The 27,729-nt window shown below is 31.6% G+C and overlaps 1 protein-coding gene and 1 long non-coding RNA gene across 2 annotated transcripts; both read right to left on the bottom strand.

Annotated features, from left to right (window-relative positions):
- LOC133699484 (uncharacterized) lies at positions 1–6,066 on the bottom strand. The gene is made up of 2 exons (XR_009843281.1): positions 3,094–6,066; positions 1–447 (listed from the first exon to the last, which is right to left on the bottom strand). It is a non-coding gene; the product is annotated as an uncharacterized LOC133699484 (long non-coding RNA).
- Positions 6,067–9,357: 3,291 nt separating this feature from the next.
- Positions 9,358–26,838, bottom strand: LOC133699477 (probable disease resistance protein At4g27220). The gene is made up of 6 exons (XM_062122721.1): positions 26,519–26,838; positions 22,534–22,585; positions 11,381–14,514; positions 10,203–10,835; positions 9,921–10,084; positions 9,358–9,741 (listed from the first exon to the last, which is right to left on the bottom strand). Exons 3-6 carry the CDS (start codon positions 14,501–14,503, stop codon positions 9,714–9,716), a joined length of 3,948 nt encoding a protein of 1,315 aa, XP_061978705.1. The 5' UTR covers positions 14,504–14,514; positions 22,534–22,585; positions 26,519–26,838; the 3' UTR covers positions 9,358–9,713.
- Between the last annotated feature and the right edge of the window lie 891 nt (positions 26,839–27,729).

The raw sequence follows: 27,729 nt of genomic DNA, 5'->3' as shown, positions 1-27,729 counted from the left end.
TAGAAGAAATTCTGCCGGATTTGAAGAAATTAAAGAATGGGGATTAGATCAAAAAATGAAAATTAGCACACGCTGGATTACATTGCTGTTTCTTTGTTTGTTTTTGCCTTTCAGTTAAAAAAACAAAACAACGTCATCCATCTATTGGACATAACTCACATTTTTCTCTCGTTTTCAAACAAAGACGACGTCGTGCAACCTTGGTCTTGACACAAACCGCACAGCCCCGTCATGGAAATATAATTAACATTGAACTTTTCATTTATATTTTGAGAATAGTACCTCCCCGTCTACAACTGCAACCGTTCCTGCTAGCTTTTAAATTCACTCGTCCTTGCATCCTCCGCAACCTGGTGTGTACCACACAGCTCCCCCTTTCATGCCATTTTTTTTAGCCACTAGTCACGATTTTGCAAGGGAAACCGTTTTGCACCTCCTCTATGCCAGCTGTGAAATGACATAAAGAGAGGAACATCACCATCATCTAATAGATGGGATTTTATCCCTAACACTGACAGCTGGGATAAAAGTGTTAATGTGAAGAATAATTATTGGAATCACAAAATAGAAATCACATAATATTTTAGTTTTCTATTTTGCTTTATTTGATTGTAAATATATATATATATATATATATATATATATATATATATATATATATAAGCCTCCTCTGCTGACCTAGATGGAGGAGAAAAGGAAAAACAGAAAAGAGAGGAAGAAAAAGAGAGGAGTGGAAAAAAACACAGAGAACATAGGAGAACAGGGGAGCTAAAAAAAACAGGAGAAGAAGAGAAAAAAAAAATAGAGAGGGTTGGATGCAAAAGAAAATGGATACAAAGTTAAGAACAGAAAAACAAAAACATGGAGGAGGCATATAAGAATACCCAGACAGAAAAACCAGTAGAGAGAGAGGGACAAAGACACAGAGATAAAACTCAAGAGACGAACGATGATAGGGAATAGAGGGGAAAAGCTAAAATAGACTAAAGCGTTGATAGACCAGCCAGCACGCCTTTGACCCCTCGTTTCAGCCTCCAGGTTTGTTCTCCTTGTCTCTGTGCATGCATTTTCATTTGTGTTTTACTGTTCAAGTGACTTATAATTCCCTTGAACAGTAACTAAGCATGCACGCGTGAGGAAACTCACACGTGCCTCTTGTTTGCTCAGCCGGGTCTAGCGTATTTATTTTAAGGTTTGTATTTTGATGTTGTCAAAATACAAATCTGGTATTAGATACTCAGTTTTCAACGAAATGTCGTGTGTGTGTGTATTTGAAAAAACAAAAAAAAATGTTTTCATACATACGACCAATATCGTAAAAAATATTTTGAAATTTTTTTAGGGAAAAAAACAAATATTCAAAGTTTTAAAAATGTGTTTTAGCATGGATTTCTTTAACATAAAAAATATTTTGTTGCATTTTGGATTTTACAACATGTTTGTAAATTCCAAAGGGTATTGACCAATATTTTAAAAATATAAAAATCTTATTTTTTTGGGAATTCGTCTTTATTCACTATTAATATTTGGAAAAAGAAACCCCAAATGGGTTAATATCCAACATATTATTGGAAATAATTTATTATTATTCACTGTTAATATGTTGGATATTAACCCAATTGGGGTTTCTTTATTCAAAATATTTTTTATATGAATAATAAGTCATTATCCCTTAATAATATAAGGGCAAAGAAACCTATGAAAGGTAAATGTCCAAAATATTATTGAGAGTAATACAACTTGTTTATGTTTAACATAAAGGTAGATTTATGCCCAAAAATGTTATTTAGAACAATTTAATTACACATCCTTGAAAAAAGCCTCAATTATAATTGGGAACATTTTAATTTTTGATTCCACGTTTTATGAGACGTGAAAGCATGAAATACTAAGGCAAAATTGAGCTTTTAAATCACTTTGAATTTCCTTAGATTTTTAATTTAGTAGTTTTTCTTCTTCTCTTTCTCCTTGTGATAACAAGTCAAGAACACTTGCTATACCAAGGAAAAAGTGAGCTTTTAAGCATATTGAATCTCCTTGAATTTTTATTTTAGCTGTCTCCTAATTCACGAGTTGCCAGAGACTCATGAGATTACCATGGAATAACAAGAACAAGAGGAAAAGTAAAAAAAAAAGTTTATCATTTAAAATCATTCATCATATTAAGGATAATGATGATGATGATAATCAAGAAAGCATTGAAGAGGATATTGCCTTAATTACAAGGCAATTCTGAGCTTTCTAAGGAAGAAACAAGGAGATAAAAGATTCTTAAATTTAAAGAAAGATGGGAATAAGGAAAAGTCTAGCAAATAACTTCTAAGGTGTTTTAAATGCAACAAGACAGGACACATCAAAGTAGATTGTTCACTTCTTCAATACAAGATGAGAAATCATCATCATAATAAGGCAATGACAACTACTGGGAGTGACAATTCTGACTCAAGTTTAAATGATGAAGAAAAGCATTTGGCAAACATGTGCTTCATGCCTATCGAAAATGAAAATGAGGTACAATCTTTAGATGATGAATCTGACCCTAACTATGAGTTGCATGATGCTCTTGAATCCTTATATGATGAATTTTAAAAATTAGGTTTAAAATATAGTTTATTGAAAAAGAATTATGCATGCTTATTTGAAGAAAAAGAAACTCTAGAAAATAAAACTTGTATTGTTATTTATGAAAATAAAAAGGTTAATCAACTTGAAAAAGAAAATAAACTTAAAAGAAAAGGTTGAAAAGTTGAATACAACATTAGCTAAATTCATACAAGGCTCCAAGATTTTAGAAAATATGCTTTCATGTCAAAGGTGTGTTTTTAACAAAAAAAAAAAAAGTTTAAGTAACCTAAAAGGAACAAAAAGTATTTGAAAAATTACATCGTTAAAGCCAAACAATCCTATAACCCTAACCATAAATGCAATTATTGTAAAGTTAGAGGTCATATTATTTATGCATGTTCTATTGAGAAGGACAAAGCTTAATATAACTTAGGTTCTAAAAGGAACCACCACTAACAATAAAGGAATGGAAAAAAAACCAACCAAGCTCAAGCAATAATCAAGAAATGGTAAGTAACTCCTTCATACCACTAAAAGAGCTAAGGTATGTAAGCTCCCATCCTCCCGGATTAATTATCGGCAATCTATTTAAAGGAACTAGAATTAGAGCTTCTCTTAGAAACATTAGAGGGCATTTTGCATTTGTTTCTCAAATAGAATCCAAGTCCTTTCTAAAAGCTGAAAATGATGAAAAATGGATTTTGGCCATACAAGATGAATTAAAGTAATTTAAAAGAAATGATATTTAGGAACTACCCCTTAAACCTAACAATCAATCCACAATAGAAACAAAATGGGTTTCTAAAAACAAAGTTGATGAATATGGGACAATAATTAGAACCAAAACTAGACTAGTTGTCACATGTTATAATCAATAAGAAGGTATTGATTATAGAGAATCATTTACATTGGTAGCTGGACTATAATCAATAAAGATACTTTTAGTCTATGCTTATCATGCTAACTTTACACTTTTTTTAAATGGATGTTAAAAATACATTTTTTTAAAAAAGGTTTTATTATGGAAGAAGTGTATGTTAAGCAATCAGAAGGTTTTGAAAACTTTCATTTTCTCAATCATATTTTCAAACATAAAAGGACCTTGTATAGTTTAAAAGAAGCACCAAGAGCATGGTATGATAGATTAAAATCCTTTCTTTTTTATAATGGTTTTAACATTGACAAAATTATCTCTTTGTAAGAATTTTACAAAATGCATGCAAGATGAATTTGAAATGAGCAAGATGGAAAAATTGAACTTCTTCCTTGTATTGAAAATCAAATACCATCTTCATTAAACAAAGCAAGTACATCAAAGATCTTCTACAAAGATTTATGATTAAACAAGTTAAAGTTGTCGATAACTCATGGGAACATCAATTAAGCTTAATATGATCAAAAATGGTAAGAATGTAAACATCACTAGATATCAAGGTATGATCAGATCTCTTTTATAATTAACTACAAGTAAACATGATATCATATTTTGTGTATGTTTATGTGCATGTTTTCAAGCTTGCCTAAAAAATCACATGTAAGTGTTATAAAACGTAGTTTTTTTCTTTTTGCATGGTACTGTAGATTTAGAGTTATGGTATCTAAAAGGAAACTAGTTAAACTTGATCAGATATTCAAATACATACTTTGTCAGATGCAAGGTTGATAGAAAAAATACTAGTGGAACATGTCATTTTTTAGGATTCTTACTAGTATCTTGGGCCAATAACAAGCAAAACTTAGTAGCCCTATCAATCACTAAAGCAGAATATATAGTGGCATATAGTTGTTGTGTAAAAAGCTTATGGATGAAATAAATCCTAGAAGACTATTGACTTAATTTTGATCGTATACTCATTAAGTGTGATAACACTAGTGCTATAAGTCTTTATAAAAATTCAATCCAACACTCACGTACAAAACATATAAAAGTAAGACTTCACTTCCCAAGGAAACACATTGTAAAAAGAGATATGATACTTAAGCTTATAAGCACAAAACACCAATTAGTAGATTTCACAAAGCCACTAAGTAAAGATCAATTTTGCAAAATACAAGGAATTTGAGTCTAAAGGTTAGACAAACTGGTTTATCATTATCATAAAATATATTTGGATGATAAAATTTTAAAAATATAGGTTTTTATGTGAACCATTCGATCGACTCATATAACTAGATTAACTGGCTGATCGGTTGAGTCAGATGATTGATAACAAGGCTATTATTCATATTTTCAATTTTTAGCTCTCGATTTCTCTGTCTTTTGGATATAATTTTTATATGGAAATGATTTATTTTTAGTGCAAAGAAAGGATATGAAGAGAATTTTAGGAAATTCTCAACTTGGAATTAATTGGCCGACCAGATGAGCTTAACACAAAACAATTAGTTGGTCGATTGCTTGGCAATATATATATTTGTTATTTCTCAAACAAAATTAGAAAATAAAACAAACCCTAAACCCGACTCTCTCTCTCAAAAACTCACCAAAATACATCCTCTTGATCATATTTTTAGCTTATTTCTTGAAGATTCAAGTATAATAGCAAGCAAGAAAAGCTCAAAAGATGTGGAATCAAAGAGCAAAAGGGCAAATGATTGAACCTCTTACCGGGTGATGATATTCAAAGATTTCAAAATTCTTCTGCAAATAGGTTTGTTGCTATAAAAAGAGGCTTGGGAAATGATCTCAATGCTTTTGATAGAGACATTATGTTTTAGGAAATGGTTGGAGCATAATATATTATTTAAAGAAACTTAGTTATCCTAAGTTAATGAAAATGTTTTTTTTGTTAATATGAGGATAACAATGGAACCAAGGATTATAAAGTCAAGATTTGATGTTAAGAACTAGATTGCTACATAGGATTATAGCACATAATATATTTCCAAAGAAAAAGTATTTTGATGAGGTAACTTTGATGGATATGTGCTTAATCGATTACATAATTAGGAGATGGCTAATAAATCTTCTGTATATTATGATTAGGAATACGATCATGCCATATGATCAAAAGCAAAAGTCTATTTCATATGGTCAAGCATTAATTTCTATTTTTTAGCATTTTAGGATTATTTTGACAGGTATGGATAGGAATCCATATTTAAAGCTCATGGAAATAGATAATAAGACCCTAACCAAAATGAAATGTCTTAAATAAGGACGATGTTTGGGTTCATGAGACTAGTAATGATGACAGAATTGAAGCTGTGTTTAGGTCACCACCACCTACTTTCTCGCCTGAAGAGGCTACATCTAGTACATGGAATTCAAGGATGAAAAGTCACCTAATGCATTGCAAAAGATAGGGGGAGACATATTTTTATATTTAAGTTAAAATATTTATTGTCATCGTAAACAAATAGGAGACTGTTTACCTTTAGATTCTTTTATAAAAGAAAATAGTTGTTCTCATAGGCTAGGATATAAGGTATATTTGAAAGTAATATGTAGGTGTTTATTTAATGATAAGTATATTGATTGCACAATGATTAAGAGATTACCTATATATATGAAAAGACTCTTTTGAGAATTTGGTAGGTGATCCTTAGACTTGAGATAACTAAATTATCTTATATAGAAAAAATTATATTTCGATCTTGACTACTCGTTTCTTAAATCAAATGTAAAAAATGATCAGGAATTGGATATAATAAAAAATTTATGAAGGTATTTAAGTGATCAAAAAATGATTCGTCACCATAGAAACTATAAAATATTTCATGTATTCTCAAATAGAATTGATTATGAAATCCTTATATAAGGTAGAATGATATTTGAAAAACATTTTAAATCTTATTCAAATAATCAATGGCTATCGTGTGGAAAATTGATATAATTTGACCACATAAACACACTTTATGATCAAATGTCTGCATCAAAACAATACAAATGAAAGAATATTAATTATATTGATATACTAGTTGTTGAAAGATTAACTCAAACTATAAATAATGTTTTTAATATGTTAAAAATCATGATAAGTTGTAATGCATTGTACATAACCTTCAAATATATATTAATCAATTATTAGATTGATGATAAATTAAGTTATTTAATATATCTAATCATATTTTAATTAGGATTATAGTTTATAATTGGGTTAATATATTAGAAACAACAAGAAATTAAAATCAAGTTTTACTTGACTATAAATAAGTTTTTAAAAATTGAGGTACTAATGTAATTCATATAAAGGATTACAATTGCAGACCTATAAAAATCAAGTAGAAACTTAATTGAATATATTTTTAATAGTTGTGCTGAAATAAAACATGTGATATTTTTTAGGGAGCAAAGTGATATTTTATTATAGTTAGAGTTATGTTTTTCCTATAAAGACAATGATATTACTCATAACTCTAATGAAGATATTTATTAAAGAGTTAATAAAGAGTTAGAAAAAAACTAGCCCTCGAGATTTAACAATCCTTCAATCCTAAAAGAGTTTAAGAGATTTTTAATTTTGTAATTCATGTGGATTATGATTAAAGATTAGATAATTGAATAACTAGTGATTTGTGACAATCTAGCCATAAAGAGTCTATCAAAAAAAAGAACTATTCTTTAACTAATCTTCACTCAAAATCTAAATGACATTTAACTGTGTAATGAGATTTATGGGACTTTGAAAAAAATCTGAAATTACAATTTTTATTGTGTTCATGCTTTATGAGAAACCTAGAAGTTCATCTATATGAACACATGGAGGGGTGTCGTTTTAAACAAAAGTATGGATAGATTTTGTAAATATTCATAAAAACTAGGTAGAAGCATAAGACCATAATACTTCTCAATTTAGTGAATCTCTCGAAGAATGTAGTTTTATATGTGAATCTCTCTCGGTTAAACATCAACCAGCCATGGTTTAAAACTTAGGCTATCACTAATTTAGTTCAAGTATTAAAAACGTAACGTAATTGAAAGTTTAAATTGAAAGATATCCTTAAAGTCAAAACTATATATGAATCTCTTAAAATAGAAATGTAGCTTAACATTATAGTCTAGATGTATTTAAAATTTTTTCCATTTGAACATGAATCATTACAATCCTACAAATAAATACAAGAGGAAAATTAAAACATTATAGTCTAGATGTATTTAAATATTAGCATCACAAAGACTTGTGAGTTAAAGAGGTAATTTCTACGAAAAATGCAATTCCATGACATATAAATTAAGGTAGCATGTGTAATATAAAGACATTAATAAACAAATAAAAGAAGAATCTGTACAAGAAATTACTTGATGGTAAGGAGATAAACGAATGAGAAATTCACGATGATTAGTTAAACACCTGCATAGATGACACAAATATAATTAATCTAATAATTTTATGCATGTAACTATATCTATGGAAGATTCACGATCACTTAGACACCCACAACCTCTCTATCAATCGATTGCAGCCACAAATATAATCCTTAATGTATGTAGTGTTACTATAATTATGATCCCTCAAGGTTTTTTTTTTTCTTTTTTTGAAAATGATGATTAGGGGAAGAAAACGAAAGGACCTGAAAATTAAGAAGACAACAATTAATTAAATGAAGAACACTCTCTGCCACTTCCAAGGATGAAACTCGAGCTATATGATTGTCCCTATATCCCACTCAAGGAATATGATTTGTCCATAAAGAAAAGAGAGGAAAAAAAAGGCATTCCTTGCTTTAAATTTGGTTTACTTATGAAGTAAGCTAATGACATCAACATTTGCAGGCTAAAGAGAGATTCTCATTTCAATTTTTTTTTTATTTTTTTGGGTGCATGCAGGCCCATGGCTTAATGGGTAAGCGAAAACATTACTGCTGCATGTACAAAACCAATTTAAGGCCTTCAATTTTCTATATTACCCTATAAAGTTTTAGATACAATAAAAAACATTTTTTTTTATGAATAAATAACAGTATTATAAAATATGACCCGGCTTGATCGATCAATTAGATAACTCATCAACTAAAAAATGATTTGTCTCTTACTATAACAATCTGGGACCAAAATAATAATAATAATAATAAAAAACATACCACAGGCTGATTAATTTTTGTGTTCCTTCATATCATTGTTTTGAGAGGGTTACATTTATAAATTTAATTTATTGTTTATTTATCAAAAATAAAAGATTTAATAGACTTAAGGGGAAAAAAACAGTACAATCCTTTACTCATTAACTTTCTATCAATAAATTTGTAAGTTGATTTTTTTTTACATATACTCATTCACATATATTTATATATCCATGTAGAAACCATAATTTTGCACGGTAACAAACACACACACAAGAAGTTAACCACGTGACTTTCTATATATAAAAATATGAACTTTAAAAAAAGATCATTTGTTATTTTTTCTCTAAAAATTAAACTTGAGATCTAAATGAACGCACATACTCGCATAAGTAGAATAGGTATTATATGATCTTAAGGGGTATAGCTCAACAAGTTAGGCCCTGAGTTTGCTTTCCAGAGAACACTAATTCGAGTCGCATAAATCTCAAGGTCACTAGAGGCTTACATGGTCGTTAACTTCAGGGCCTCGGGGGATTAGTCGAGATGCACGTAAGCTCGTCCGAACACCCACGGTTACAAAAAAAAAACAGAGAGAATGAGTATTATAAGTACATGTGTTTGTAAGAACATATATATTATTTTACAATAACATTCATTCCAGATTTCAAGCAGCATTGCTAAGGCCTATTTCAAAACCTCATAAAGAATCATAATAGAAACAGAACATCAAAATAACAGAGAAAACATGTTGACAAGGCAAATGCACAAGTCGTAGAGCCATTAGTGTGAGCAGAAGGGAGAATGAGAATCCACGCATTAAACAATAAGCACACACATGAGTAACATTATGCCCTTCACTTGTTTTTGAAGGTTCACACACTTGAAAAGAAACACAAATGGGCAAGCAAACATACGCCCTTATTTCCTGAGGTTCGCACAATAAATGACTAAAGACACAACGTGGCATACGCCCTTATTTTCTAGAAGTTCAGTATCCTTCTTTTAGGAGTTGTATGGTAAATATGACTGTTACAATGTAAAGCCAAATTGTATCTCATTGCCAATGAAACAGTTGAAATTACTTCCACGAATTAAAAGAATACTCGCAGCACCACCGCTCAAAGACATGATTCTCCGTGAAATCATCGCATGAAGAGGTAACCAGCCAACCTGATGCAAAAATGAAGAACAACGACCATTCAGGCATATCGCATATGTTAATTTATTTCAACCAGTAAGAGTTGAAGGAGAAGGATAAACATAAATAACTGCAGCCATATTACTTGGTTGGGGAAATATTGAATTATTAGCATGTTTTTCAAATCCCAATGCCAAACTAATCTTCTTACCTATCACCATCATGAAAAAAACCAATTAATCTTATTATACCCTCTTCCTCCTCCTCTTCATCTTCCTCCTCCTCTTCCTCCCACCCATTATTTCGGGTCCACATTCTACGAGTGTTGGTTGGCACGGAGCGACCAATGCTTGAAGCCCCAGCTACTTGAGATACCTGCAAAGCCAATTCAAGCATGGCATACACATTCTAACTTGTAAGTCTTATTATCGAGTGAAAACAAGAAACAAAAACACTAAAAGAGAGGCAAGAAATCATGTCAAACAAGCAGCACCTCTGATTGAGCACTCATCGAACCATTTGTTGTAGTAGCAAATTTTGTGGTCAGTTTTGGACATTGACGCACTTTCAACGTCTCCAGTCGAGGGAATAAGAATTCATAACATCCAGGACTGAAGTAGACAATCCTCGGTAATTGTTCTAGATACAGCTCCTGCAGATCAGGGAGCACCATCTCCTTCTCAACATTGACAGGTAAAGCATGATCATCATGCCCAAATACTCCCAGTAGTTGAAAGGATTGGCTTACTCTAAGTATTTGGAGCTTGGGGAGACCTGAAGCCATGGCTACTGGGAAGAGACTCGTTAACTTGTTGCATTCATTGATCTCAATTCGACACAAATTGGGGAAGCATAAAGATTGGAGATAACTTCCTGACAATATTTGATCATTTCCATCATCAATATCCTTAGCTATGATTTGCTCCAGTTCATCACAAGTTGATATCTCTAGAACTTCTAGTTGAACCAGACTAGCAATCATGTTGCCTGTAAATACATGCGTCAGTCTCTCACATTTCCTCACCACCAAAGTAGTCAAATGCCTCGGCTCGAGACCCTTCCATATACACCTCATGTCAGGCACAGGCAGGGAGGACAACTGTAATTCTTCCAAACTTGTTAAGCCCTGCATAAAAAAAAATAATAAAGGTGCCAATTTGTTAGATATAATTCCTCGTAACGTTTGTGCACTTTGGAACTATCCCCAATACTTCAGCAAAATACTTAATCAACAAAAAAGATATAAATAGAGAGGGCAATGGGTCATCGGATTATGAAATCATAATTTTTCATATTTATGATAATCTAAATATAAATTATTATTTTATATTAGTTAAATTAAAAGCAATCACGAAAAGATTACACTTATTAACTAAAAAATAGTTTTTTTAATATTTGATTTATAAAAAAAAATTATGACATTAACCAAAAAAAATATATAAGAAAAAATAATTTTAATTTTACATATTAGTAAGATTTCTTGCATATAAAGTAAAAATGCTTTATTATTGATCACTTTTTTTCTTGTATATAAATTCAGTGCATAAGAGCTTATCAATTACTTTAGTTTTAGAAATTTGGAGGAAGAAAGAAGAAATTATCACAGTGTATTGAAGCAGACAATTTAAATTAGAAAAGAAAAAAAATCATGGAGAAGTATAAAGGACGTACTTGGAGCTGTGCCAACAAATTACCCGATTCTTCTTGGCCATCAATGGTTAACTCTTGCAAAGAAGGCAACTGGGCAGCAAAATCCTTTGGACCGAAGAAGCTGCAATTTGAAAGAGACAATTTTCTTAGCCGAGGGAAGTTGATGATGCCATCTCTGGTGAGAGCATCTCCTTCTCCACTGTAAAATATTTGCTTTAAATTGCTGGTAACTATAGTCATCTGTTCCAGGTTCAGAAGACTCGGAGACACAGAGACAGGGAAGACGTATTCCAGTTGACCACAGTATTCTATATGGAGAGTTTTTAACTTTGGGAAGCTAAGAGACTCTGGAATTATTTCACTTTCATCATCATTTTCTCTGATAAGATGCTTCAATCCACGACAACTTCTTATCTTGAGTGTTTCTAGCTGTGGTAGACTTTGAGCGAGGGACGGTGTGAAGATAAATGTCAGCTTGTCTAGAGAATCCAAATTCAGATGAGCAAGACTTTGGTGGCTGACATGCCCGGTGAGCCCCTTCCATATACATCTGAGCTCAGGCAAGCAGGACAGTTGTAACTCTGTTAAAGATGACAACAACGACAGCTCCTTCTCCTCACTGCTTCCTTCATCAGCCTCACCCAATTCAAAAACCTCTTCCAATGATTTACAGTCTTTAATTTCCACACCCCTTAGATTTTTCAAAGCTTGCCGCCATTTAGCTGGAAACAGAGTGCGAATATCCCCACATCCATTCACTTTGACATGTTCTAATCTTTGCAAGAAGTCCTTTTGCGACCCATGGCCATGGGTGGTCATCTGATCAGAGGACAATACTATATTTTCTAAACCCTCCACTCTACGAAAACTAATTTGAGACACAGTAGGAAACAACTGCTCAAATGTCTTCGCATTTAAGGATGTGGCGCTGATTTCACCCAAATTTAATCTTGTCTTTGCAGTTGGGTATTCATTATCAAGTTCTGAATACCCATTCCCTAACACCCAAATATCATATTTGAGCAACCTGGGAAAAACAAAATCTCTGGGAATGCATTCAGCCTTCGGTATCCTCAATGATAATACAGCTAAATGAGACAGCGAGTTTAGTTCTGTTAGGCTCGCATTCACTCCTCCCCTGCTTGTCCCAACGACATCCCATTCCTTAAAGCTGTAACACCCGATTAGCAGTTCTTCTAACCTCTTCAAACTTCCAATCAAATTCACGGGAATCCTTCCTAGATTTCTACAACCTGTCACGTCCAACAACCTCAACTCCTTGAGCTCCCCCATTTCACCAGGTAATTCTTCAATGGAGTCGCACCCTATAAAACCAAGAATCTTAAGTCTTTGCAGCTTTCTCAACCAAATGAGGTCCTTGCATTTACACTCCATCAACAGCAACGATTGAACGTTCGTTGAGAATTGAAGTGACTGCAATGACAAACACCCTCCCTTTAGAGACAAAACTTCAATTTCTTTCATCCCTTCAAAAAACCTCTCTGGAACATTCAAACCACGATCCAGTTCTAATAATACAACTTTGAGCTGTGGACATACCAATCCTTCGGGAAGTTCTGCTACTTTATTGCCCATTAACGAAATTGCTGTGCAACCTTCAAAGCTCTTACTGCACATTGGCCACTCCTTCAACCCAATGCCTGCCTTTACCATGAATCCATATTCTTTAGATGATGCTATCTGAATAGCAACATCACGAACCAAGTCATGCATTTTCACATGCTCTTCAGTTTCAGTGCCTAACAGCATAAAACAATCTTTAAGGGTTTTTATTTCCGCATGAACTTTTTCCCTTGCATCTTCAATGGACTCCACATCTTGATGTAACCCGTAGCCAACTGCATATCTCGTCAAGTCCTCAATTGGAATGTTGTAGTCTTCTGGAAATAAACAGCATAGCAAGAAACATAACTTGGTTTTCTCGTGCTTCAAATAATCATAGCTCAACTTAAGACATGAATATGCATTTTTTTGTTCACCAATTTGTTCCATGTGCCGAAATTGAGAGTTTCTGAGCTCTTTGGACGCTACTTCCCACTCAACAGCAGATTTATCTCTTAGAGCCCTTCCCACTGTCACAAGTGCTATAGGCAGCCCTTGACATTCTCTCGCAACCTTCTTTGCCACTGTGTTCAAGGTAGAGTCCGCGTCACGTAAACCTGCATTGATTTTGAACAAAGCCCATGCTTCATTTTCTGATAAGAGACTTAAGAACACTTTTGGCCGGCACTCCATATAAGAACATATGTCTTGAAGACGTGTTGTTAGAAGAATTTTACAGCCCCTGTGAGCATCACCAAATGGGATCCCTATCTCTTTCAAGTTAATAACTTTCCAAACATCATCCAGGATTATAAGCATCTTCTTCTCTGTCTTCAGTCTCTGCCATAATCGATCTGCTCTCCCTTCTTTAGTCTTTTCGTCAAGATGCAGACCTAAACTATCTGCCATTCGATCCTGAATGTCTATGACATTTGGATTCTGGGACAGTGTAGCCATCAAAACTTCATCAAACAGCTGCGACTCTTTGGCTCTCCTGCCTACTTCTTTCACCAGGGTGGTTTTACCCACCCCTCCCATGCCGTACAGTCCAATCATATTGACGTTGTCATCTTCGAGAGCTTTCATAATCTGTTCGAAAGCTTCTTTTGACGATTCCGAGGGTGTGAGTCCCTCTGATGGAAGAAATTCTGTGTCTTGAAGAGGTGCTTTGTGGGACACTTTGGGAAACTTTTTGCTATTTTCTTCAAGGTTTCTCAAAGTCTCCGTCTTCTTTGCCAGTGCCTTGCTTAACTTGAATTGTCGTGTCCAATTTGGACACCAAGTAAAGCATTTGCCATTTTTTCCTGTTTCATTTTCCAATGGATTCACACCTTTAATTTCGTTGTTTGCATCCTCCAACCATTTGTTGACATCTTTCTCAATTTCTTCAGCATTTCTTTCAGCAACTTCGACAGCCTTTTGCAAACGATCTAGTGTCAAAGCCAGGTTCTGCTTTTGTTCATTGAATTCTTGAACAAAATTGTTGAAACAGAACATGTAACGAAATTGCCTTATTGTTGGTTCCACCAAGACTTCTGCTATCTTAGATACAATGGATCCACCAGCACTTTCGATAGCCATTTTCCACCAGTCTGAAAAATCAGAGAAATGAGAATAGTAATTTTATCACCTTAATTTGTGAAGATAAGCGGAAAGCAATCAAATAGCGGGAGGAACAAAAGGATATCAATATCTATCTATGCCAGCGAGCAATTAATCCCTTGTCCCCTCATCTAAATCTCTATTCATGCCATCTACAAAAGTTATCTTTTCTTGAACACTATAATATCTTCAAATTAATTTGTCATTAATCTTAATTGTCATAATGTTGTTAATAAAATATAGAATGTTAATATGGTTGTATTGTCAATCAAAAAAACTCTATACATTAAAAATTAAGAAATAGAATATTAATATCTTTCACTCCTTAGTTCTTTAAGATTTTTTATTCCCTTGATATCTTTAGACAGTTCTAGGAGTGTTAAGACTTTTTATGCAATGAAAAAATAAGAAAAATTACACTAGACTGGACTTGATGATAAAAGCTATCATGATTAGACTAAATATTGGGGCATGTAAATCTAAATTTTAGAGTTCATTAATAGGTTATTATTAGTGAATATGCTTTGTAGTCATTCGGTTGGTTAAATGTAGCATTGATTTTATTCATGTAAAACATATTTGTTATTAATAAAAATTTTTTTATCTTTAATATTCATTTATATTTAATTAATGAATCTATTGTTTAATTAATAAATCTAGAGTAAAGATAAAATTCATGAGACAAAAAAGCTTTGCAAAAAAATCATAAAGTTGTTATAATTATGAGATTCATATTGCATCAAAATATTGTTTTTAAATGTTCTAGGTCAATATTTTATTAAGACTGAACATTAATTAGAGCTATTGAGACTGGTGCATATTATTTTCTTTTTTTATAAAAAGAAAGATTACTTATGTCTATGGAAAGGCTCACGTATTAGTTGTGTAAGTGATCCATAAACTTGAGATAACTAAATATTATTGATTGTGAAATGATTGGCCCAAGTGGAACGAGTTTTGAAAAAGAATCAATGACTATAATGTTGAGAACGAAATGATTTAACAAAGCAAACATACTTCATGCTATAATATCTAAATCATAACATTCTTGATGAAGGGATAATAATTACACTGAGAAACTAGTCGCTAAAAGGTTAAGTCAAGTCACTTATGATTTTTATAATATTTAGGAGATCATGACAAATTGTTAGACATTATACTTCATCTTCAAATACAAATCAATCAATTATTGAATTGATAAAAAAAATTATATAATTTATTTAATCTTATTTTATTTAGAATTGTGATTTATATTTCGACCAACTTCTATAGAAACCTAATGGGTCACACACATAAGAACCATTGATCAGAAATTAAAATAGAATGATTAATCAAGTGTGACTTGATTGTAAATAAATTTTCAAAATTAAGGACTAGAATGTAATTAATACAGGGGATTATCATTCTAGACCTAGAAAAATCAAGTAGGGAATTTATTCAATAAATTTATAAAATTATCCTAAAATAATATATGCGATATTATTTAAAGAGCAAATTGATGTTTTTCTATTTATAGGGTTTTCAAGTTTTCCTATAAATAGAATGGTATGCCTATTATTTCATAAGAGAATGTGAGAAAAGTATGATATGTAAACATCTAAAACACAAAAAAGAAAGAGCTAGCACTATAAGATATATCAATATCTCTCTCCTAAAAGGGTTTGGGAGATTTCTCACTGGTCACTTGTGTGGATTACTATTAGAGATCGAATATTTGGCCAACTTATGATTTGCAACAACCCAACATTGAAGCAAATTTTCAAAGCCGAAAAGAATATATGCTCTTCAATTAATTTTTACATAAACCCTAAACAACTTTAGATTTGTCTAACGGGATCGTTAAGACCCCTAAAAATTATTAAATTTACCGTTTATACTGCGTTTATGTATTTCAAGATACCCAACAGTTATAGGTAAAGCCTAATGTTCTTATTGGAGCTTAAATATCCAGTTATGAATATGTGCTTGTAGTACTTAGAAAAGAGCATGAAGTTCATATTAGTGTGTATGCCCAACAATTATAACTTTATTTCTTTTCTAATTAGGTGGTTGTATATGCCACTAACTTTATTCATGCAATCAATATATTTAATAGTCATTTGAGTCTGATTAATAAATGTAAAGTAGAGATAAAGTTCTTAAGAAAAATGATGCCTAGAAAAGAAAGTTATAAAGTTGTGATAATTACGAGGTTTCTTAATATATCAAGACATTGTTCACAGTGCTCCTAGTTAATGCTTTATTAATAGTAGAAATTAATCAAAGTTTTTTGTCACACTCGATATCGCGGCGGCCTTCAAATTTCTAGGATAAAGAACAGATATCTAACATCTTGTTCTTAAAGAGGAAAAAGATCCGGTTTAAAAAGTCATTCTTTACTATTATGATCACCAGAAACCCTAACCGGTCAACAGAGATTTTATGATACGAGACTGGTTAAGTAAAATAAAAGATAGTATCACCTCTAAAATATCTTGCCTAAGATAGGTTGCATTGTTGGTTTTGTCTTAAATTGTTAAAGTTAAAGATTTAAGATAGGTTGCATTGTTGGTTTTGTCTTAAATTGTTAAAGTTAAAGATTTGTTGTATTATGTTTTTTATATCTACCTATAATATTCCTGATTCTAGCACCAATAAATATTCAACTACAAATACTTCCAACACTGGTGTTGATAAAAATTATGCAACAAAAGAGTATGGTATTGTTGACTTTGGTGTCATTGAATATTGGGGATTCAAAATAATTCTCAATCTTATTGTCAATATTCCTAACTCTGATGTTAGCAAACATCGAGAATATTTCTAATTCTGACATTAGTGAATACAAATATTCATGTCTCTAACTCCAATGAATAAACCAGTAAAATTTGAATTGAAAGCAAAACACATATTTTTGTTATTTTTTTAGAGAAAAAAAAGATAGATATGTATTATATACTAGGATTGCATTTCACTTATATACTAGGATTGCATTTCACACTATATGTCTACAACTCAATACTAAGTAAAGTGGTTAAAAAAACATACAGGGGATCCACAAATAAATTTAAAAGGGTCCCCGAATTTTTTTTAGAAACTTTTTATATCTTAAAAGACCTGTTTGGCTAGATATCAAAAATAAATAAGACTAAAAAAGGGAAAAGGACATAAGGGTGTGTTTTTTCAAATACACCCTTAACAGAAAGAAAATTAGGCCTGCTGAGCCTGAGGCCCAGGTCCAGCCCTATCTCAACAGCCTATGTCTCTCTTTTTTTATAGGCTAGATCTAGCCCACCCATATGGGCTGGGCTTCATCCACCGGCCCTGCTTGGTCATTGAGGATGAACAGTCCTCCTTGGAACGACGTCGCTTCTTCAACTGAAATGAGCATCTTCATTTTGCCCCCTAAATTGGAAATATCTTCTTCTTCTTTTTTCATTTCACCCCTAGATCAATGCAATTGGACCCTGGATTTTAACGTCATTTACAAAATAGTCCTTAGTTTTAAATTTAATCAATTCGGCCCTTAATTGACTCTTTAACTTCTAATTCTTTCAAAATTACCCCTGGAAAAATCAATTAACCCTCTTATAGTATCAATGCCTATTCACTTCGGTCTCTAGAATTTAATTACTTGAAATTTTAACCCAAATTGACCCTGAATTTTGATATTTCTTCAATTAAGCCCCTGGTTTCATTAACTAAACTAATTCAAAGTTTAATTAAGTCCCTAAACTTATCAATTCTCCTAAGTTTTGACCAAATTGACATCCAATACTTTCCTCCTTATCAGTCCCTTGACCTATAATTTGTGTTGTCTTGACCCAATTCTCAAATTATTTTTTCATTTATTATTATTATTTTGGAAATTCAAAAATTGAGTTATGACATTGTTGATATTGATACATATTTTGTTTTTTTCTTTATAAAATAAAACAATTGTTCTCATAAGTTGAGGTGTAAAGAATATCTAAAATTAATATGTAAGTGTTTATTTAATGAAAAACACGTTGAATTGACTTGTAAGAGGATTGTAAAGAGAATTTATTCTTGAAATGAGTAGTGAGAGGAGAATTTATTACTAGGGTTCCAACGGCTAGTTTTTCTTAGAAACATTTATATAACTTGTCTAATTACAAAATTAGCAAGGGATTCCAAACATATATGATAAACAATCTACTCTAAGATAAAAATAAACAAAATTATCAGTCATTGATCATACTCTAACTAGTTCATGGATATTTGAATACTAGATTTGTTGAAGAAAAGAATGTTTATTTTGGGGATTTACATAATTGAAGACTTGTAGATCGAGACTCTTGGAATCCTGATCAACCGATTAGCCAGTTTGGTCTAAGTTGTTTGACCGGTTTGCTTACTATTGCCAATCAACTAGTTGGTCTAAAAAGATTTGGGATCAAGAAAGTATGGGTACCAAAAACCTTATCTTGATTTTTTGTATATAGGAATCAAAATAGTATAGGAAAAGGTTTTTGGATAATGCTCAAATCATATAACTAGAGGTGACTCTTTATTTTCAAGCATTACCAAAATCAATGGTGGAAAGGTCACTTTTAGTTAAAGGTCTTCCTCATATAGCTTCTTAAAAAGAAACGTTATGTGATGAATATGGAACAATAATTAGAAACAAAACTAGACTAGTTGCCATATGTTATAATCAATAAGGATACTTTCAGTTTATAATCAAGAAGAATGTGTTGATTATGAAGAAACTTTTACACTAGTAGCTAGACTATAATCAATAAGGATACTTTTAGTCTATACTTGCCATGCTAAGTATATACTTTTTCAAATGAATGTTAAAAATGCATTTTTAAATGATTTTATCATGAAAGAAGTGTATGTTGAGCAACCTAGTTTTGAAAACTTTTATTTTTTCAATCATGTTTCCAAACTCAAAAAAACCGTGTATGGTTAAAAAGAAGCACCAAGAGCATATCCTTTCTTATTGATAATGGTTTTAACTTTGGCAAAATTATCTCTTTGTAAGAATTTTGCAAAATGCATGCAAGATGAATTTAAAATGAGCATGATGGAAACATTGAACTTCTTCTTTGTATTGAAAATGAAATAAATAAGGGATGGCAACTTCATCAACCAAAACAAGTACATCAAAGATCTTCTAGAGATTTCGGATGGAACATGTTAAAGTTGTCAATAACTTATAGGAACATCAATTAATCTTGATATAGATAAAAATGGTAAGAATGTAGATATCACTAAATATCAAGGTATGATCAGAGATCTTTTATATTAACTGCAAGTAGACCTGATATCATGTTTTGTGTATGTTTATACGCAAGTTTTCAAGCTTTCCCAAAAAAATCACATTTAAGTGTTGTAAAACAATTTTTTTTTTTTTACTTTTTGCATGGTACTGTAGATTTAGAGTTGTGGTATCTGAAAGGAAATGAGTTAACTTGATCACCTATTCGAACACAGACTTTGCTGGATACAAGGTTGATAGAAAAAATACTAGTAAAACATGTTACTTTTTAGGATTCTTACTAGTATCTTAAGCTAATAACTACAGCCATAACTTAGATATAAAAAAAAGCATGGTGATGCGGAAGAAGAGCAAGAGACTAGTAGTGATGATGAATTTAAAGTTATGTCTAGTACATGGAATTCAGGGATGAAGAATCGCCTAATACATTACAAAAGATAGGGGGAGACATATTTTTATATCTAAGTTACATATTTATTGTTATCATAAACAAATAAGAGATTGTTGACCTTTAGATTCTTTTATAAAAGAAAATAGTTATTCTTATAGGTTGTGATATAAGGTATATTTGAAACTAATATTTAGGTGTTTGTTTAATGATAAGTATATTGATTGCACAAAGATTCCATATAAAGAGATTACTTGTGTATATGAAAAGACTCTTTTGACAATTTTGAAAGTGATTTTTAGTGATGCGAACCCTAGCGGAATTGAATGGAATTCACGAACCCAATATCTATCTAATTCAAGTTTTTGCTCAAAATAGGATGAGTTTATCACAATGGAAGACCTGCTTCAAGGCAACAGGCTATAAACTAACTCAATCACAACGCCTAGACCTGGAGACGAGCAAAAGGAGTATAAATTTACAACAAAGATTTGTCAATTCTTTGAAGAGTTGAAAGTTTAATCAAGAACCAAGATTGACAACTAAAGGTAGGCAAAAACCAGAATATTATTAGCCAAAAAAAAGTTTGCTGAAAATTATTCTCAAGAGTATTTATACCCCAAGTCAAAAACCTTAGTTTCCCTAATGAGTCACATATAAACTCAATTTAAATAATAATCAACCCAAGCTAAAACTAGCCCAAACTAATTAAAATAAATAAAATAAACAAGTCCGAAACTCAAACAAGTGTTTCCTCATAAAATAAAGAAAGTCTAATAGCTCAACTAGTTTAATAAGAAAAGTTCGGTTATTCCCGCATTCTGTCTGGCAACAGCAAATCCCAACTTCACATGGGTGGTTCTCTCTCATCTTAAAGAATTAAAAGGCGTATCATGAACAGTTGGAAAGGTATGGAACATCCCAACTAGAATCACCTAAACATTCGACCTGTAGCTCCATTTATGATAAACAAAGGGTAGTGAAAGGTCAAACTGGCCGAATCTAGTCTTCTTCTCCCAATCCTTGTGTAATGGTCTTGGTTCCACCAACAAACCCTTCTTGTTAATCATGGCTTGCTCCTCATTATTTAATATCCTCTTGAAGTCCACCTTAACTCACATATCTTGAAGAAGTCCATTGAAAGCCTTTTTGAAGCTCTTAACTCTAAGCCTTGTAAGTGGACCAACTGGAACCACCTCCAATGGATCCCATGGTGCTTGGATCACATCACTTAGACTTGAGATAACTAAATTATTTTATATAGAAAATACTAAATTTCAATCTTCACTATACGTTTCTTTAATCAAATGTAAAAAATGATCAGGTATTGGATATAATAGAAACTTTATGAAGGTATTTGAGTGATCAAGAAAGGATTCATCACCATAAAAACTATAAAATATTACATGTGTTCTCAAATAGTATTGGTTTTGAAATCCTTATATAAGGTAGAATGATATTTGGAAAAAATTTCAAATCTTATTTAAATAATCAATAACTATCGTGATGAAAATTGATATGATTTATCAGTACAAACGCACTTTATGGTCAAATGTCTATATCAAAACAATACAAATGAAAGAATATTAGTTATATTGATAAACAAGTTGTTGAAAGGTCAACTCAAACCACAAATAATGTTTTTTAATATGTTGAAGGTCATGATAGATTGCATCTTCAAATATATTTTAATCAATTATTACGATTATAATTTATAATTGGGTTAACATATTAGGAACAACTAGAAATTAAAATCAAGTTTGACTTGACTATGAATAAGTTTCTAAAAATTAAGGGATTGGAATGTAATTTATATAAGGGATTGCAATTACGGGCCTGAAAAAATCAAGTAGTGACTTAATTGTAAAAAAAATTAAAAGTTGTGTTGAAATAAAACATGTGATATTTTTTAGGAAGAAAAGTGATATTTTAACATAGTTAGAGTTAGGTTTTTCCTATAAATACAATGATGTTACTCATAACTCTGATAATGATATTTATTAAAGAGTTAATAGAGAGTTAGAAAAGAGTTAGCACTCAAGGTTTACCAATCCTTCAATCTTGAAAGGGTTTATGAGATTTTTAATTTGGTAATTCATATGGATTATGGTTAAAGATCGAATAATTGAACAACTAGTGATTTGTGACAACCTAGCCACAAAGAGCTTATTAAATCCTAAAAGAAGAATTATTCTTCAAGTAATCTTCACTCAAAACCTAAATAACCCTAAAACATTATAGTCTAGATGTATTTATATTAGCATCACAAAGACTTGTGAGTTAAAGAGGCAATTTCTATGAATAACGCAATTTCATGACATATAAATTAAGGTTGTATGCGTATCATGAAAACATTAATAAACAAATAAAAGAAGAATATGTACAAGAACTTACTCGATAGTAAAGAGATAAACGAATGAGAAATTCACGATGATCAATTAAACACCTGCATAGATGACATAAATATAATTAATCTAATGAGTTGAGTTATGCATGAAACTATATCTATGGTCTCTCAAAAAAAAAATTATAGAATAAAAAGAAAAGTCTTCAAAATAAGTAAATAATTAATTGAAGTAAGGAACCTCTCTCCCACTTGCAACGACCAAACTCGAGCTAGCATCTAATTGTAACTTCCGTTTGATCAAGTTTAATTTTTTTTTCTTATATTATCATATAAGGTTAAAGGCTTCATGAATGGATGAGCAAAAACAAATATCATCATATATAAAACATATTTATAACAAAAAGAAATCAACCTTTCAAATCAAACATGAAATTTATAATAATAGTAATAAATTGTTGCAACTTGAGTAGAATAACTCCAACCTAGAAGTGTATTTGGTAAACTAGATAGAAGAACACTAAACAAGACATAATAAATAGTTATTCTATATGGATTTGACTTGAGTTTTTTTTGTTCTTTCTTAATTGAATATTTTTTTATTTCATCCTTCAATATTAGATTTATTGGAAATTTGACTTCATAATTTATTTTTTTTTATCGATTTATCTCAGTCTTAAAACTTAGGTTTGATAGGTTGACCCGAGATTTTTTTTTAATTGAATTTTTTCATTTTATTCCTTCAATATTGGATTGAATGGGAATTGAGCTTTATAATTTTTTTTATTTGCTTTCTATGGATTTATTACGGTCTCATGATTCTGGTCGATGGTTAGCCCAGTTGCCTCAGGGTTTTTTTATCCTTTTTCAATTGAATGTTTGTTTTTCAATTTTATCCTTCAATATTGGGTTGACTAAAAATTAAGCTTTATAATTTATTTCGTTTTGCTTTCTTTGAGATTATCTCGGCCTTATTGCCATAACCCATTTTTATTCACATTTTCTCTTCCAAAACAAAAAATATATATATATATATTCAAAAGAAATCCAAAAAAAATATTATTGCAGTGAGAAGAAGATGTTAGAGCGCCTAGAAAATGGCTGAAAATTGGTTAAGGAAGTTCATAAATACAAAGATTGAAATTTGACAGTATATTTGTTACTGACGAGAGCCCTCTTGACAAAGAAAATTCAATTTAAAAAAAAAATCCAAAATCAGATATTTATGAACTCAATTAAATTTTATTGAAGGTTTAATTGAATTTATGGAGGGTTCGATTGCAATAAAAATTGTTTTTTAAGTCAATTTGGACTTTAATTGGAAGAAATTAAATTCAAAATCAGATGTTTATGGACTCAATTAAATTTTATTGAAGGTTTAATTGAATTTATAGAGGGCTTGATTGCAATAACAATTAATTTTTAAGTCAATTTGGGTTTTAAATGGAAGAAATTAAAGTTCAGAAGTCAAATTATAATTTTTAAGAGTTGATTTGGTCAAATCAGAGACTTAATTGCATAAATATTGAAGTTAGATGGTCAATTAGAAACTTGATTGAAGAAATCTAAAATCAAGGACCAAACTAGAAAAGGCTCGTAAATAGAGGGACTGAAATTGTTTGAATCAAGGGCCAAATTAAAGAAATTAAAAGTTTATTGATTAATTGAGGGTCAAATTGCATAAATCAAAGACCAAGGACCGAAATAAAAAAGACATCCAACTTTAGGGCTGACATCCGATTTTTGGCAGGGACGCAATTGAATTGTTTCTTAAAATCAAAATTGCAATTGAGGACTTGATTGAACAAATCACAAACTGAGGACTGATTTGGAATTTGACATGTTTTTGGTGCCATTTCCTTTTAAATGAAACACCGTGTTTTGTACAAAACGACGTCGTTTCATACACTATTCATTAAAAAAACACAAAAATAGTGTTGTTTTGAACGACACTATGCTTCTTCTTCCCCTAGACGCGCAGCAGGGGAAGAAGAAGTTTTGTTCCCCTACCTTTTCCCTCTCCCTCTCTCTCCCTACTTGCCCAAACCCTGACATAAACCCACGCCCCTCATGGCCTGCCACCATCATGGAAGGGGCATGGGAGCCATGCCCTACGGATGGCTCTGGGAGACTGCACAAAGGCCGCCTCAACCACCCTGCCCTATCCTCGTGACTGTACAGGGTAGGGTAGCTCCTACTCCCCCTACCCCTATAAATACCTCGTTCAACAGGCGGTGAGAGGGAGGGAAAAAAACAAGTAAGGTTATAGAGAGGGGAATGAACAAGACAGTTTTGGAGGAGGAAACAGAGGAGGGGAAGGGAGGTGAAAGAAGGTGAATAGAGAGGAAAACAACAGAGACGAACATAAAGGTGAAAATTGATGGGAGATAGAAAAAAAGAATGGAGCCAAGAAGAACAAAATAAAACAGACATAGAGAGGAGAGTGAAAGAAGAACATAAGAAAAACCAAAGCAAAAACAAAATGAAACAGATAAAGGAAAACAGAAAGAAGAAAAAACACCGAGAAACAGAAGAGGGAAAAGGGAGGAACCACCGCCTGACACCACAACATCGCCACTTTGAGCCACCAGCAACGACAACGCCCCCACCGCCATGTCAGCCTCATCCTCCTCCTCCTTCTTCTGCGTCATTTGTCGCAATCTCCACTGTTTTGTAAAGTGAACAATGGAGAGTTTTCTCACTTTTCACTGGGCTGGACCAAATCAAAATGGTTGGGCCGGGTCCGGCCCTGTCCAAAAAAATATATAATTTTTTTTTCAAAAATCCTTTCAAAATTTATGATTTTCCTGCGTATTTTTCTATCAACTTTGCTTAATAGTGGTTTGTATTTTTATACTGTAAAGATACGAATCTGGTATTAAAATACCCAATTTTCTCCGAAATATTGTGAAAACTTTAAGAAAATGTCTTCTTTACATGCATACGACCAAGTCTCTCAAAGAAAAAAAAAATTATATCGTATTTTTATACAATAAAAATTCAAAAAATATGTTTTAGCATGCATTATGGACTTTAATAACCATTTTATTAAAGTCATGAGAACTATGCTAATAAGTCAAAAATACTAAAAAAACTTATTTTGTTTTCTTTTAATATCTAGGATTATGAATTTATACGTAAGATGTATTTCCAATATTAAAAAAGTAGTTCTTTTATGTATAGATATTAGAACGGTCAAGTTTTACCCAATAAAATAAGAATCTCCTTATTGAGAAGGAATTATCTTAAACTTTAGACGGACCAACAATTAGAAAACACAATAATACCTTACCATTTATCAGACAATTAAACAATATAGCTTACCTTAAGTAAAGCGTATTTGGGGTGCTAATACCTTCCCTTTACGCAACCAGTCCACGAGCCCGATCTCTGAGATCAGTTAGGGTTTCTAGCGACCAAAATTCTAGGTGACGACTACTATTCTCTCTTTACACTAATAAAAGACAAGAAATTCATGTCTCCCTCGTTTTCCAGTATCATACGAGAGTGGACACATATTCGTTGAGATGCCGCAAATGTTAAAAGGGAAGGTCTAGTGTTGGCAAAAGTGAGGGTCTGTTATTACTATGAAATTCGCGGATTATTGGGCTTTCCAGTAAAAAAAAAAACCACAAGTGATATAATAATAATAATAATAATAATAAGGAATGATGGTGTCAAGATCAAATTATGGTGGTGGAAGCTGGCCATGCACCATTAAATCCAAACATTATAGTTAATTAGAATGTTCATTATAATAAAAATCTAAACATTTTTATTTTTATTATAATAGAAAAATAAGGTTAAAAATTTAAGGGGCCGGGTCCAACTTTTAACCCTACAACGAGATAGACTTCGATATAAAATTAATTGCATACAGAAATTGAGTGAGTCTGGTAGGAGAAAATGGGGATTAAATTGAACAAATATTTCACTTTCTTTCTCCATGGATCATACTTGCAAAAATGTATGAACACATAATAATATAATATAAAGACAATAACAAATAACACAAGAATTAGTAGAAATACACACCTTGTTTGTAGTACGTATAAGAGACAGGAACGAATGGAAGATTCACGATCACTTAGACACCCACAACCTCTCTATCAATCGATTGCAGCCACAAATATAATCCTTAATGTATGTAGTGTTACTATAATTATGATCTCTCAAGGTTTTTTTAATTTTTTTGAAAATGATGATTAGGGGAAGAAAACGAAAGGACCTGAAAATTAAGAAGACAACAATTAATTAAATGAAGAACACTCTCTGCCACTTCCAAGGATGAAACTCGAGCTATATGATTGTCCCTATATCCCACTCAAGGAATATGATTTGTCCATAAAGAAAAGAGAGGAAAAAAAAGGCATTCCTTGCTTTAAATTTGGTTTACTTATGAAGTAAGCTAATGACATCAACATTTGCAGGCTAAAGAGAGATTCTCATTTCAATTTTTTTTTTATTTTTTTGGGTGCATGCAGGCCCATGGCTTAATGGGTAAGCGAAAACATTACTGCTGCATGTACAAAACCAATTTAAGGCCTTCAATTTTCTATATTACCCTATAAAGTTTTAGATACAATAAAAAACATTTTTTTTTATGAATAAATAACAGTATTATAAAATATGACCCGGCTTGATCGATCAATTAGATAACTCATCAACTAAAAAATGATTTGTCTCTTACTATAACAATCTGGGACCAAAATAATAATAATAATAAAAAAAAAAAACATACCACAGGCTGATTAATTTTTGTGTTCCTTCATATCATTGTTTTGAGAGGGTTACATTTATAAATTTAATTTATTGTTTATTTATCAAAAATAAAAGATTTAATAGACTTAAGGGGAAAAAAACAGTACAATCCTTTACTCATTAACTTTCTATCAATAAATTTGTAAGTTGATTTTTTTTTACATATACTCATTCACATATATTTATATATCCATGTAGAAACCATATTTTTGCACGTTAACAAACACACACACAAGAAGTTAACCACGTGACTTTCTATATATAAAAATATGAACTTTAAAAAAAGATCATTTGTTATTTTTTCTCTAAAAATTAAACTTGAGATCTAAATGAACGCACATACTCGCATAAGTAGAATAGGTATTATATGATCTTAAGGGGTATAGCTCAACAAGTTAGGCCCTGAGTTTGCTTTCCAGAGAACACTAATTCGAGTCGCATAAATCTCAAGGTCACTAGAGGCTTACATGGTCGTTAACTTCAGG

This window comes from Populus nigra, chromosome 1 (genome assembly GCF_951802175.1).
Source record: "Populus nigra chromosome 1, ddPopNigr1.1, whole genome shotgun sequence".
Taxonomy (NCBI): Eukaryota; Viridiplantae; Streptophyta; class Magnoliopsida; order Malpighiales; family Salicaceae; genus Populus; species Populus nigra.
Note: the sequence above shows the minus strand (reverse complement) of the source record. Positions and strands in the feature narration are given on the sequence as shown.